This window comes from Macaca mulatta, chromosome 11 (assembly GCF_049350105.2).
Source record: "Macaca mulatta isolate MMU2019108-1 chromosome 11, T2T-MMU8v2.0, whole genome shotgun sequence".
Taxonomy (NCBI): Eukaryota; Metazoa; Chordata; class Mammalia; order Primates; family Cercopithecidae; genus Macaca; species Macaca mulatta.
This window is the reverse complement of record NC_133416.1, coordinates 129,726,130-129,741,629: the sequence shown is the minus strand read 5'-3', so window position 1 is coordinate 129,741,629 and position 15,500 is coordinate 129,726,130. Positions and strand designations below refer to the sequence as shown.

At 44.9% G+C, this 15,500-nt stretch overlaps 1 protein-coding gene across 11 annotated transcripts in view; it reads left to right on the top strand.

The window, feature by feature from the left end:
* The window catches only part of CLIP1 (CAP-Gly domain containing linker protein 1), a 147,444-nt gene that overhangs the window by 53,877 nt on the left and 78,067 nt on the right, over window positions 1–15,500 (top strand). For all 11 annotated transcript variants that reach the window (XM_077955576.1, XM_077955581.1, XM_077955573.1 and 8 more), the window contains 4 exons: window positions 5,551–5,675; window positions 8,011–8,233; window positions 11,669–11,866; window positions 12,420–12,523. In XM_077955576.1, coding sequence (XP_077811702.1) covers window positions 5,551–5,675; window positions 8,011–8,233; window positions 11,669–11,866; window positions 12,420–12,523 — 650 coding nt within the window. The remainder of the gene's footprint in view (window positions 1–5,550; window positions 5,676–8,010; window positions 8,234–11,668; window positions 11,867–12,419; window positions 12,524–15,500) is intronic.

The following is a 15,500-nucleotide window of genomic DNA, read 5'->3' as shown; positions in this document are numbered from 1 at the left end:
ATTTATTTTTAAGGGGATTTATTTAATGTCACCTGTTAGAGATTGGGAGACTCAAAATGATATCATAAAAGGAACAAAGTAACTGGGACTGTTTAGTCTAGAGAAAATATGATGGCTTTATAAAGGCAGTGTTTTTAACAGTCTGCAGTTCATTCAGAAAATATCCTGAGCGTCTGCTATGCACCGGAAGTTGTTCCAGGTGTTGTAGATGTGGCACCAACCAAGACCAACACATCGTGATCTAACGGGGCTCCTCATGGCATTAAAATAAGAATCGAAACTCCTTCCTTGGACCTGCAGTGCCCCTTGTTCTCTGGACCCTGCCCACCTTCCCGACCTCTTGTCCTTCTCACCCCCATTTCTCACTCTGCTTCAGCTACACTGGCCCCTTTGCTGTTTCTTTTCTTTCTTCTTCTTCTTTCTTTTTTTTTTTTTGAGACGGGTTTTGCACTGTTGCGCAGGCTGGAGTGCAGCGGCACCATTTCGGCTCGTTGCACCCTCTGCCTACAGGGCTCAAGCAATTCTCACACCTCAGCCTCCTGAGTAGCTGGTACTACAGGTGTGAGCCACTACAGCTGGCTGAGTTTTGTATTTTTAGTAGAGACAGGGTTTCGCCATGTTGCCCAGTCTGGTCTCAAATTCCTGTCCTCAAATGATCTGTCTGCCTTGGCCTCCCAAAGTGCTGGAATGACAGGCGTGAGCCACCGTGCCCAGCCCCCTTTGCTGTTTCTGAACTCCCAGACTCATTCCCACTTCAGAATTTGTTGTTTCTTCTGCTTGGGATGTTTTGTCCCCGGTGCCGCTTGGTCACTCAAGTCGTGGCTCAAATGTTACCTCCTCAGGCATCCCTTCCTTGGCTACCCCAACTAAAGACACCTTCTATAGCAGCATCACACTACCCTGTTTTATTTTTTTCATAGCACTCTTCACTAGTTGAAATTGGCTTTCATTTTTTTACTTGTTTATTGTCCATTTCTCCCTGACCAGAATTTAACCTCCGTGAAAGCACAGAAACTTTCTGTCTCATTCACTGTCACACACACAACGCTTAGGACAGTGCCTGGCGCATAGTAGGAGCTCATTAAATAGTGTGGAGAGAATCAGAGGGTTTTGAATACAGTCGTAACTTTATACCCATGAAGGGGAGAGTAAAGTATGACATGCAGAGGTCAACTTAGAACCAGTGAAGATTTTACCCTTCTCTGTAGGGGAGCTGCTGGAAGGTCAACTGGCCCTTCACTGGAGAGAATTATATTACTTGAGGTAATCAAAAGTGGCCAGACTTGGTGGCTCACTTCTGTGATCCTAGCATTTTGGGAGGTCAAGGTGGGTGCAATCAGTTGAGATCAAGAGTTTGAGACCAGCCTGGCCAACATGGTGAAACCTCGTCTCCACTAAAAATACAAAAATATTAGCTGAGTGTGGTGGCGGGCGCCTGTAATCCCAACTGCTCGGGAGGCTGAGGCAGGAAACTCTCTGGAACCCGGGAGGCGGAGGTTGCAGTGAGCTGAGATCATGCCACTTGACTCCAGCCTGGATGACAAAGCGAAACTCCGTCTCAAAAAAAAAAAAAAAAAAAAAAAGTACCAGTGCTTTGGCTCTTTCATGTCACAGGCAATTAAGTTTTAAGTGAGGCCTACATTTGTATTTGGCAAATACTAGCTAACCATGTTGATTTATTTTATTTTTTTAATTGAAATGCAGTGGTGTGATCTTGGGTCTCTGCGACCTCCATCTCCGGGGTCGAAATGATGTTCCCGCCTCAGCCTCCCAAGTAGCTGGGATTGCAGGCACCTGCCACCACGCCTGACTAATTTTTGTATTTTTAGTAGAGAGAGAGTTTCACCATGTTGGCCAGGCTGGTCTCAAACTCCTGACCTCAAGTGATCTGCCCGCCTCGGCCTCCCAAAGTGCTGGGATTACAGGTGTGAGTCACCGTGCGCGGCCCCCATGTTTACTTTTTAAAATAAGCCGTTTATCTTGGAATATGGCAGATAAGAAGCCACCTTATAAGACTGCTTACAAAATTCCTGTGAAACAACCCCTCTCGTTTTATAGCTTTATGTACTCAGGCACTGTGAGATTAAATGGCTTGCTGAGAACTGGATAATGAAGAGATGAGAGTCCAGAGAGGATTGTTTCTGTTTCCTGTTTGTAGACCCACTCATTAACCTAGCAGGAATTTATCAGTGTTTTTATTTTTCACAGGAGCTTACAGGAAGGATATTTGTTTCTGTTCCCACAGCATTTTGTAGAAACCTCTGGATGCACTTCACACTTTTTACAGGAATTTCTTGTCTAAATATTCTTGTCTATCTCCCTTAGTGGCCAACGCTGTATTCTGTTTATCTTTGTTTTTCAAGGATCCAAACACTCAAGAAATACATATTGAATAAATGAATGATAACTTAAAAATCTGAGGTTTGCTAAAGCATAAAAATAGTAGCTAGGGTTTTTTTTTTTTTTTGAGTTTCTAGTTTAAATTAATTCTGTCTTTAATAGTGACTTTTACCACAGTGTTAGGAGTTATATGCTAACATTCTGAGAGTAAAGAGAATGAATTATTTGTTTGTGTTTGCCATGGGAATCTATCTTTTAGTTTCTTTGTTTGTTTTTGAGACAGGGTCTCACTGTCTTGTTCAGGCTAGAGTGCAGTGTCATGATCATAGCTCACTTGCAGCCTGAGTAGCTGGGATCACAGGCTCATGCCACCATGCCTGGCTAATTTTTAAATTTTTGTAGAGATGGGGTCTCACTGTGTTGCCCAGGCCAGTCTCAAACTCCTGGCCTCAAATGATCCTCTTGCCTTGGCCTCCCAAAATGGTGGGATTACAGGCATGAGCCACTGCACCTGGCCTTGTTTTTTGTTTCAATATTAAAAATGTTTTTCTTTAATCACTTAGATATTTGTCTTAGAACATAGATTTCTTAGATATGATTTGATCATAGTGGCTTCTATTTATTGTCAATGCATTATTTAATGCTTCTGTTTCCTGTACGTGCATGTACTAGACTTTTCTGCATTGTCTGGAACACATGAGAAATAAAACCTAACTTTGTAAAGTCCTGTTTAAATGCATAAACATGTTTTTTGATTGTAGAATGATTAAGTAGAAAAACATTTGATGATTTTAGGACTTCATGTGACTTTCTGTCTCTATAGAATAATTACTGATTTTTTACAGGGAAATGAAAAATACATTTTATGTTATATGAGTGAAGAGTTCCACGTTTGGTGGGAGAAAAAATATTTAAAACCTTTCTGTTCTAGGAACTAGTAATCATTCATTTCAGACAAACTTTGTGACATGATTTTTTTTCAGGATACATACAGATTTTTCTTCTGCATTTAGGGAAATAGTTGCTAATTTGTTATTTGTGATTACTTTTTACAAAGCTGATCTGAATGAAGCTTGTAGTTTGCTTGGAGAATTACTGACTATAGCCTGTTAGATGTCTCTTGGAAAAACAATTGTCATGACAGTAACTTCGACTCACCCCCAAAGAATTTAACACGTTATCTGAAGAGGCTACATCATCTTTAACCAATGTGCTGTGTCGTGCTCACATGACGCTGGCTGGACTGCTGCTCTGAATGGTGTGGTGTGGGAGGAAGGAGAAAATTCAGGCCAACTTTCTTTACTTTCTTTTGACTCAACTGCAGTAAGGCCAATTTTATATAGGTGACGATTTGTGTATTGGTACTAACTAACGAAATTATTAAAAGATCAAATGTGTCAAGTCTAGAACTAGTACTCTTTTTTTTTTTTTTTTTTTTTTGAGACAAAGTCTCACGGTGTCACCCAGGCTGGAGTACAGTGGCACAGTCTTGGCTCACTGCAACCTCCTCCTCCCAGGTTTAGGCAATTCTCATGCCTCAGCCACCTGAGTAGCTGGGATTATAGGCGTGTGCTACCACATCCAGCTAATTTTTGTATTTTTAGCAGAGACGGAGTTTCACCATGTTGGTCAGGCTGGTCTCGAACTCCTGGCCTCAAGTGATCCACCTGCTTTGGCCTCCCAAAGTGTTGGGATTACAGACCTGAGCCACTGTACCCAGCATAGGAATGATAATTTTAATAGTTGTGAAGAAACAGAGAGCCTCACTGTGGAAAATAGCAAGAGTCAATTATTATTATTTTTTGAAACAGTTTCTTGTTCTGTTGCCCAGGCTGTAGTGCAGTGGTGTGATCATGGCTCATTGCAGCCTTGGGGACGCCGATGATCCTCCCACCTCAGCCTCCCAAAGTGCTGGGATTATAGGCATGAACTTCCACACCGAGCCAATTAGTTTTTGAAGTCCTTTTTTTTTTTTTTTTTGAGACAGAGTCTTGCCCTGTCGCCCAGGCTGGAGTGCAGTGATGTGATCTTGGCTCACTGCAACCTCCGCCCCTGGTTCAAGTTATTCTTGTGCCTCAGCCTCCCAAGTAGCTGGGACTATAGGCGTGAGCCACCACACCCAGCTGATTTTTGTAGTTTTAGTCGAGACAAGGTTTTACCATGTTGGCCAGGCTGCTCTCAAACTCCCGACTTCAAGTGATCCACCCACCTCGGCCTCCCAAAGTGCTGGGAGGCGTGAGCCATCATGCCTGGCCTATTTACTTTTTTATTTTTTTGAGGTGGAGTCTCACTCTGTCGCCCAGGCTGGAGTGCAGTGGTACAATTGCGGCTCACTGCAGCCTCAAACCCCTGGGCTCAAGCAGTCCTCCCACCTCAGCGTCCTGAGTAGCTGGAACCACAGGCGCACACCACTGTGCCCGGCTAATTTTTTTTATTGTTTGTAGAGACAAGGTCTTCCTTATGTTGTCCAGGCTGGTCTCGAACTCCTGGGCTCAAGCAGTTCTCCTGCCTGGGTCTCCCAAAGTGCTGAGATTACAGGCACGAACCACTGTGCCCAGCCACAAGTTTGTTTTGAAGCAGAAGCATTTCTGTTAGAAAAATAAAATCAGGTCCAAGAGTGGTGGCTCACGCCTGTAATCCCAACACTTTGGGAAGCTGAGGTAGGCAGATCACTTGAGCCCAGGAGTTCAAGACCAGCCTGGGCAATATGGCGAAACCCTGTCTCCACAAAAAATACAAAAAAATTAGCCTGTTTGGTGGTGTGCACCTGTAGTTTCAGCTACCCAGGAGGCTGAGGTGGGGAGATCCCCTGAGCCCGGGAGGTCAAGGTTGCAGTGAGCCATGATCGTGCCACTGCACTCTAGCCTGGACAACAGAGTGAGACCCTGTCTCAAAATAAATAAATAAATAAATAATGTGTTTTCTAAGACAAGGAATAATGAACTTGGTGAACAGCCTTAATATCTACATATTAGATTGGCTATCTCATTATTACAACATATTAGGCATCAAATCACTCTGGTAATATAAGTCAGGTAAGTTTCTTTGCCAGACTTCCTTCAAGAGAACTGTTAGAGTCAAAGAGAAGCTAAAGCAAAGAAGTTGCTGGTGGAAATGGTGGAATGTAGTACCTAGTTGCTAGTTGGAACCACAAATGATTAAGCTATAGAGTAACGTTCATCTCTTGATTTTAACCTTCTCTTCTTCCAGGTTGGTGGCACTAAGGCTGGTGTAGTCCGGTTTCTTGGCGAGACGGACTTTGCCAAGGGGGAATGGTGTGGTGTGGAGTTAGACGAGCCGCTTGGGAAGAACGATGGCGCTGTTGCTGGAACAAGGTTGGTTTGGCGTTGTGCAACATCTTGTGTCACTCTTGTACGTGACGATGCTCAAGCCAGTCTCGCCAAGTGTGTATCATAACATGGAAAGGTGTGTTCGGAAGAGTGGCACTTTTATTTCCTGAGACCCAACCGCTGATTTGTTTTCCCCACACTAAAACTGGGGCTGTTCTTCTGACTGTCTCCGTAATAATACATGACAGTAGATTCTCAACAAGCATTCTGTTTATTTTTCAAAATAGAAAGCAAATACGGTGTTATCTGTCTGGCTTCTGTCCCTTTTAATAGGAGTTGACTTCTGAAAGAGTACCTGGGCATCTGGGGTGTGGGTGGGGGTAGAAGGTAGCCACCTTTGTTAGGGAAAAGAACTGCAAAACGTGTCTTCATATTTGATGAGAATTCCATCCTGCGGCAGGAGAACAGACCAGCAAGTGGACTTCTTCCATTGTAAGGATAACCCCGTTCTGGTTTTTTTTTTTTTTTTGTTTTTGTTTTTGTTTTTTTTTTGAGACAGGGCCTCCCTCTCTTGCCCGGGCTGGAGTACAGTGGCGCCATGTTGGTTCACTGCATGCAACCTCCGCCTCCTGGGTTCAAGCAATTCTCCTGTCTCAGCCTCCCAAGTAGCTGGGATTACAGGCGTGCGCCACCATGCCTGGCTAAATTTTGTATTTTTAGTAGAGATGGGCTGTTGCCCAGGCTGGTCTTACGCTCCTGGGCACAGGTGATCCGCCTGCCTTGGTCTCCCAAAGTGCTGGTATTACAGGTGTGAGCCACTGCGTCCGGCCTGGATAACCCCGTTCTTGCCTGGCAGACACAGGATGGGAGTACAGTAATGCACACAGATGCAGAAGGAATTTCCACTCTTCTCTTCAAAATGTTTTGAAGGCACAGGTGTTGTCTGTGATGCATTATTAGTAGTATATAGTACACTAGTGAATCACTTGATTAGTAAAATGTGGTAGTTAACATTTTACTTATAAAACATAGACAAATTGGTTATAAGCAAATTAATTATAGAGAAAAGGGCTTTATCTACCACATACAGTAATTATGACTTATGGAGATAAAGATCTCTTGGAACTGCAATGATTACGAAGCCATCTTTTCTTAATACTAAAGCATTGTAATCCTTTAGAGTCATGACATTGCCCATGTCAGTCCGAAAACAGACATTACTAGTTAATATTTCTCCATGTTTACTTTTTTTTTTCTTTTTCTTCAATGCCGTTTTCTTTTTTCTGGGTCTTCTCAATGCTATACTTGCAGAATACTTTATCTTTTTTATTTTTTTTTTGCATTTTTTTTTGTTGAGACAGAGTCTTGCTTTGTCGCCCAGCCTGGAGTGCAGTGGCCGGATCTCAGCTCACTGCAAGCTCCGCCTCCCGGGTTTACGCCATTCTCCTGCCTCAGCCTCCCAAGTAACTGGGACTACAGGCGCCCGCCACCTCGCCCGGCTAGTGTTTTGTATTTTTTAGTAGAGACGGGGTTTCACCGGGTTAGCCAGGATGGTCTCGATCTCCTGACCTTGTGATCCGCCCGTCTCGGCCTCCCAAAGTGCTGGGATTACAGGCTTGAGCCACCGCGCCCGGCCCTTTTTTGCATATTTTTATTGAAACAAACATTACAAATTTTCAATGAATCTTTTTTTTTTTTTTTTTTTTTTTTGAGACAGAGTCTCACTCTGTTGTCAGGCTGGAGTGCAGTGGCGCAATCTGGGCTCACCACAACCTGTGACTCTCAGGTTCCTGCCTCAGTCTCTTGAGTAGCTGGGATTACAGGCACGCACCACCACGCCCAGCTAATTTTTGTATTTTTAGTAGAGTCTGGGTTTCACCGTGTTGGACAGGATAGTCTCGATCTTCTGACCTCGTGATCTGCCCACCTCGGCCTCCCAAAGTGCTGGGATTACAGGCGTGAGCCACCACGCACAGCTCTTCATGTTTACTTTAATGGATCTGCCAAAGTTAGGTGCCTGTTGATTTCCTTTCCCTTTGGCACGGTTTTATTAAATGGGCTTGCTCTATTGCTAAACTCCTCTGCTGTACATTTATCAGGTTGTGGAAATATTTATTTCCTTTATGTAGAATCTCAGCAACAGGTGAGTAAACCTGACTTTGTGTATCATATCGTCACCAGTGTGTGTTCTAAACCATCACTGAAGCTGTTAGTCAGCCTACATACACGTGACTGCTACATGCTGGTGTATAACCCCAGCTTAGTGGTCGAATTTCCAGGAATCCCACCTTCAGTTAGGAGTTGGGAGAGCATTTTGGTTATAGTTATTATTTCTTGTGATTAAGTCTTTTTTTGTTACTGTTCTTGTTGTTCTCTAAAGGTATTTTCAGTGTCAACCCAAATACGGCTTGTTTGCTCCTGTCCACAAAGTTACCAAGATTGGCTTCCCTTCCACTACACCAGCCAAAGCCAAGGCCAACGCAGTGAGGCGAGTGATGGCAACCACGTCCTCCAGCCTGAAGCGCAGCCCTTCTGCCTCTTCTCTCAGCTCCATGAGCTCAGTGGCCTCCTCTGTGAGCAGCAGGCCCAGTCGGACAGGACTAGTAAGCCCCCTTTCTCTACCTGCCTCCACTTCCCAGGCATGACTAAGGCCCGTGGTCAGTGCCCCTGCTTTGCTGCTTTGCTTGTCCTTGTGCTGAATGTTGCTCACAGCTTTTGCTGTGAAAGTCCTTGCAAGTAAGTTTTGAAAAAGGTAACTCCAGCAAGAATGCATTTTTTGAAATCAGAAAGTGCTTTTAATCGTCCCTTTCATATTCTTAAAAGCTTAAAAATGCATGTGTTCATGGTAAATCTGTGTAAATACTGCTTAGTCTAACACAGGGGTCAAATTATTTTCTATGAAAATATTTTAGGACAAAATGATAGGAACAGTGGCGAGATCCTTTTCTTCAAGTCCATAGATCTGTTGCTCCCTCTCTCTTTTTTTTTCTTTTGAGTCAGGGTCTCACTCTGTCACCCAGCCTCAACGTCCCAGGCTCAAGCCGTCCTGCTGCCTCAGCCTCCCCAGTAGCTGGGACTACCGATGCACACCACCACGCCTGGTTAATTTAATTTTTTTTTTTTTTTTTTTGTAGAGAGAGGGACTCACTCTGTTGCCCAGGCTGGTCTCGAATTCTTAGGCTCAAGCGATCCTCCTGCCTTGGACTTGCAAAGTGTTGGGATTTACAGGTGTGAGCCACCGCTCCCAGCCTGTCTTTCTCTTTGACTTCAAATAATTTTAGGAACTGAAGTGTTTTGAGAAAAGGTGTGTCCGTAGGATTTTAATATTAATACAACCTAACCTACTGGAAGCAGTTAGTGTGTGAAGCGTCCCTGACTTGAGCCAGAGGACACTAAAGGGAACTTTTGGAGCCGGAAGAGGATAGTAGGAAAGCCCTCTTCTTCCATCTTCTCCCAGTCCCTTTCCCTCTCTCCCTCTTTTTCCTGTTTAGAGCAGTAAAAATAGAATCACTAGCATTAAAATAGGCAACATCTCATTCTGTTTATTAAGGTGTTATTAGGGTCAAAAGCCCTGCCCATAAGTTTATTTCCTAGAAGTGGGGCAAATACTGTTTAAGTTAGAAATGGCGGCATCAGACTCTCCTCAGACTGAGTTCAGGTCTCCTCTGGGTGGTGGGGAACCACAGGCCAGGAGCTAGGATGTTGCGTGGTGCTATGGGGAGGAGGTGGTTAGCCCGGGATCTCACGGTGCCTGCTCTTCCATTGTCGTCGGGCAGAGAAGGGACAGGTGCTGAAATCTTTACGTGGGGCTGTGCTCCTCTGCCAGCCATCTAGGCTTTCTTCCTCTTTGTTAGATAGAATAAGTACTGCTCAGAGCGTTTCCATTTGCACATGAAGAGACAGAGGAATTACTTTTATGAGAAAAGCATGACAAGAACAATGACATGGAGAAGAACCCCAAACCCCTGTGTTCAGACAGAGCTTTGTTTAATGTGGGTCGGAAACTCTGATATGGACAGCTTGCCTCCTTTGCTGTTCTAGGAACAGTTCCATGGAAGGGTCTATTCTGGATTAGAAATTCTTTCTTGAGTAATTTTTATTACCTTGTAATTGTGTCCATTTGTTTGGGAAATAGCACGCTCTCCCTGCTCCCACCAATCTCTCCTCTTACTTTTTGGACCAGTGCTCGTACCTCTTCGCTCACCTCATGCAGTGAAAATTGACGAGAGACATGAGTTTCTGTACCTGTGAGACAGCTTATTGTTGTGTCTTTATGGTTTCTAATCCAAAAATCACCGTAAAATAGTATGACAGAGATACAGAGGAATTGGAAGTGTCATTTCAATTATTTTGCTCAGAAATGTATTTCTGTTTTAGAAAAACAAAAATTGAAAAAATATTTAATTCATTCTCTGTTTTTATTTTTATTTTTTATTTCTTTGAGACGGAGTCTCACTGTTGCCCAGGCTGGAGTGCAGTGGCGTGATCTCAGCTCACTGCAACCTCTGTCTCTTGGGTTCAAGTGATTTTCCTGCCTCAGCCTCCCAAGTAGCTGAGATTATAGGCGCCTGCCACCATGCCCGGCTACTTTTTGTATTTTTAGTAGAGACGAGGTTTCACCGCGTTGGCCAGGCCAGTCTTGAACACCTGACCTCAAGTGATCTGCCTGCCTCTGCTTCCCAGAGTGCTGGGATTACAGGCATGAGGCATGAGCCACCACGCCTGGCCAATTCATTCATTAATAACCACAATGACTTAGTGTTACTGTGTGTGCTGCTGTTGGACTCTACACATCTAGTCGAGCCTTGGAATCTTATTTCTCATCGCGAACCTCATTTCCTGTGCATGTTGATTTTTGCATCATACTTTCTTTTCCGTCATGGGAATAGCCAAAACCCAGCTTTGAAAGACGTGATGTTATTGAAAGGACTGTAGGACAATCTAATGATGAGACTGAATTGCCTCGAACTAGTAGTTTCCATAGAGTCCAGCAGATGTCGCTGTGTTTCTCTTGAAAATTAAAAGCATCCTACAGTGCACTGGTGAGTTTGCTCGGCACCCTGGGGCATCTCTGCACATGGTTGGGAGCCACACATTTAATGTATTCAGGAAGAAATACTAGCAAGAGAAGGTATAATTTAGCTATATAATGCAATTGGAAGGTCAAGGTGAAATGGTTAAAAAAGACAACAGGAGTTACTTCCTAGTATGTTTAAGTAATTTCAAGAACTTTGACTAAATGAAACAGCAAAGGGCAATTTGGGTTCGATTGGCTTCTTTTGTAGTTCTCAAGTTGCCGAGTTATTAATTGAGGAAAGATCCTCGCTGTAAGTCTGCATCCTGTACATCTTGCAGCAAGGGCCTAGGGAGACCGATGAAGAGAAGAGCTTTCAGGCGACAGCTGCAGCTCTGACTGCAGAAGATGAAGTCAAGGCTGAATTGGTCTGGAGCCAGCAGTGGCTGAGCAGATGGCCTTTGGTGCAGTGGCTCGCACCTGTAACCTTAGCACTTCAGAGTTCGAGAACAGCCTAGCGAACATGGCAAAACCCCGTCTCTACTAAAAATACAAAAATTAGCTGGGTGGTAGTGGTGCGTGCCTGTGATCCCAGCTACTTGGGAGGCTGAGGCAGGAGAATCACTTGAACCCAGGAGGTGGAGGTTGCAGTGAGCTGAGATCGCACCACTGCACTCCAGCTAATTTTTGTATTTTTAGTAGAGATGGGGTCACACCATCTTGACCAGGTCTCAAACTCCTGGCCTCAAGTGGTCTACCCACCTTGGCCTCCCAAAGTGCTGGGATTACAGGCGTGAACCACTGCACATGGCCGATCTCTTTACATTGACGTATTCTTTGTGAGATTTATAGACAGAAGGCACACGCTGTCTTGTGTTTTTGAAGCCTTTCCTAATCCTGGCCAGCCTGCCAACTGGAGCAGCGCCCTTGCTTTGCCGAGCAGATGCCCGCCATGCATGCATCACGCCTCCCTCGCTTTTCTGACAGCATCATCGCCCTTCACTTCTCTAACTTTCCTTTGCAGTTGACTGAAACCTCCTCCCGTTACGCCAGGAAGATCTCCGGTACCACTGCCCTCCAGGAGGCCCTGAAGGAGAAGCAGCAGCACATTGAGCAGCTGCTGGCGGAACGGGATCTGGAGAGGGCGGAGGTGGCCAAGGCCACGAGCCACGTGGGGGAGATAGAGCAGGAGCTAGCTCTGGCCCGGGACGGACATGACCAGGTGAAGTCTGGACCTTGTTGTGGAGATAGTGATGGTTTCTAAAGCTGCTGAGGAGGCCGAGAAGCATACCCAGTGCTTGGCACCGAGGAGCTAGTCTTGAGAGCACTGGAAATGGGTGTACATTTCTTTGCTGTGCTTGTTTGAAAGCTACCACCTGTGGTGCCAGTTTCCATGATCACAGAGATGAAGTTTTGTTCTTGATTCGACCTTAGTGTCTGGTCTTTGTGTCGGGTGTTAGGCCAGCTTAGTTACTAGGGCCTTACCAGTGATTATAGCCGCTGTTTGTGGATTACTCTTAATATGTGTTTCAGCTTCAAAAAAGATGAGGGTTGTTTTAACATTGTTCTTTATCACTTTAACGGTGTGGTTTTTCATCATCTATCTTCCAGGAAAGCTGTGGAGAATAACCTATTAAAATAGAGAAAGCATTTTAACATAAGGTTTTAGAGTAACGCCCACTCACCATGGTGACCCACAGCTCTTTGGGGAAGTATCTCTGGGTCTGTGTCTTGGTCAGAAATAGTCCATTTACTGACACTCTTGCCTTCCCCAGCATGTCCTGGAATTGGAAGCCAAAATGGACCAGCTGCGAACCATGGTGGAAGCTGCGGACAGGGAGAAGGTGGAGCTTCTTAACCAGCTTGAAGAGGAGAAAAGGTGACCCCAGACTGTTTCCTGGTGCAGTTGTAGCCTCCCCCTGCCCTTTTTTTTTTTTTTTTTGGAGACAGAATCTAGCTCTGTCGCCCAGGCTGGAGTGCAGCAGTGCAATCTCAGCTCACTACAACCTCTGCCTCCCAGGTTCAAGCGATTCTCCTGCCTCAGCCTCCCAAGTAGCTGGGACCACAGGCACACGCCACCACACCTGTCTCTAATTTTTTGTATTTTAGTGGAGATGGAGTTTCACCACGTTGCCCAGGCTGGTCTCGAACTCCTGAGCTCAGGAAATCCATTCGCCTCGGCCTCCCAAAGTGCTGGGATTACAGGCGTGAACCACCGTGCCCAGCAGCCTTTTCATTTTAAATGACTTTAGAAGAAAATTTCCTATTAATAATCATGTTGGTATCAACCCTCAGGACCAAAGGAATGACTATATGTCCAGCAGAAAGTGAACTCTGCCATACTGTGTGAAGAGGATCTGCTTTGATTCGACTTTTTTCAATAAGTTTGGAATCATTTAGACATGGCCTGATTGACCGGGCACAGTGGCTCACGCCTGTAATCCCAACACTTTGGGAGGCTGAGGCGGGTAGATCATGAGGTCAGGAGATCTAGACCAGCCTGGCCAAGATGGTGAAACCCCGTTTCTACTAAAAATACAAAAAAATTAGCCGGGATTGGTGGCAGGTGCCTGTAATCCCAGCTACTTGGGAGGCTGAGGCAGGAGAATCCCTTGAACCCGGGTGGCAGAAATTGCAGTGAGCCAAGATTGCACCACTGCACTCCAGCCTGGGTGACAGAGTGAGACTCTGTCTCAAAAAGAAAAAATAAAGACATGGCCTGGTTAATATAACCTATTTCTTGAGCTGTGATGCATTCCAGACCTACTCTGGAGGGTCGCCTTCATCAGAGCTGTGGTGGCCATTCCCAACCGGTTTTCACCTGGAACCAGTTTCCTGGTGAGAGGCTCTTCTAGGTCCAAGTTACCTAGTGTTTATGAATTGTGTTATGTCTGGTGAGTGACATAAGGTCCCTGTACTTGAGAAACTCAGGCCTTATTAGGAAAACGAAATTCTCACATGTGGAACGATGAGAGAATTGTAGGGGTCAGTACGAAATCAAATGTTAAATGGTGTGAGACACAGACTTAAGTTTGGTTCTTATAAAGGGTACTTTCAGGCCGGGAGTGGCACCTCACACCTGTAATCCCAGCACTTTGGGAGGCTGAGGCAGGCAGATTGCTTGAGTTCAGGAGTTTGAGACCAGCCTGGGCGACACCCTGGCAAAACCCTGTCTCTACTAAAAATAAAAAGAAAAAAAGAAAAATTAGCTGGACGTGGTGGCGCATGCCTGTAGTCCCAGCTACTCAGGAGGTGGGAAAATCACCTGAGCCCAAGAGGTTGAGGCTGCAGTGAGCTGAGACTGCACTTCAGCTGGGCCACCAGAGTGAGACCCTGTCTCAGAAACAAACAAAGGAACTTTCTTGAGGCCGTGAACAGACACAGTCTCTGAAAAAAGTGTCTGCATGGAAATCATTTGAACATCCCTGGGTTATGGGACATTTATTTCTTTTGGATTTAATGCCATCTTCTGTCATTTCTGGTAACAGGGACTTAATTCAGTAATAAATTAGTATTGCTCTGTGCTTATCCCAGTCATAAGCAATGTTGTCAGGGGTCATAGTGAGATACAATACCATCTCTTACTTTCTCACTGGAGAGAGAAACACTATACGTAGGAAATTCTCTTCATATTTAAAAAATGGCTGCAAGTAAACAAGAGACAGTGATAGACCCTCTAGGCCCTTCTGAATTCCATGGCACCAGTTCCATTTGCTTCTGTTCTTTTTTTTTAAAAAAAATGTATGGCTAGCTGCGGTGGCTCATGCCTGTAATCCTAGCAATTTGGGAGGACAAGGTGGGCGGATCACTTGAGGTCAGAAGTTCGAGATCAACGTGACCAACGTGGTGAAACCCCATCTCTACTAAAAATACAAAAATTAGCCAGGCCTGGTGGCAGGTGCCTGTAATCCCAGCTACTTGGAAGGCTAAGGCAGGAGAATCGCTTGAACCCAGGAGGCAGAGGTTGCAGTGAGCCAAAATTGCACCACTGTACTCCAGCCTGGGCGACAGAGCAACACTCCGTCTCAAAAAAAAAAAAGCCATTATTATCTTTTGAGACAAGGTCTCACTCTGTCACTCAGGCTGGGGTACACTGGTGTGATCATGGCTCACTGCAGCCTTGACATCCCTGGCTCAAGTGATCCTCCTACCCCAGCTTCCCAAGTAGCTAGGACTACAGGCACATGCCACCATGCGTGGCTAATTTTTGTAGAGATAGGATTTTGCCATATTGCCCAGACTGGTCTCAAACTGAGCTCAAGCAGTCTGCCTACCTTAGCTTCTCAAAATGCTAGAATTACAGGTAGCTTATTTTATTTTATTTTTTTCTTTTTGAGACAAGATCTCACTCAGTTGCCCAGCCTGGAGTGCAGTGATACGATCATAACTCACTGCAGCCTTGACTGCCCGGGCTCAAGCGATCCTCGCACCTCAGCTTCGCAAGTAGTTGAGATCACAGATGCATGCTGCCACACCTGGCTAATTTTTAATTTTTTTGGTAGAGACGGGTCTCGTCATGTTGCTCTTAAACTCCTGGCCTTAAGCCATTCTCCCACCTTGCCCTCCCGAAGTGCAGAGATGCATTTTTAAACTTATTATGTCTCTAAGGCATTTATTGCTGCTCTCTGTTTGAATTCACCAGGGTAGTGATGATAGATTTTTTTTTTTTTAAATATAAGAACTGGGTCTCACTATGTTGCCTCAGCTGGTCTCAAACTGCTTGGCCTCAAGTGATCTTCCTGCCTCCATCTCCCAAATTGCTGGGATTATAGGAGTGACCTACCATCCCCAACGTGAATTTTTTTTTTTTTTTTTTTTTTAAGGCTGTGTGTTACTTAGTTTCTTAAGTGTTTTGT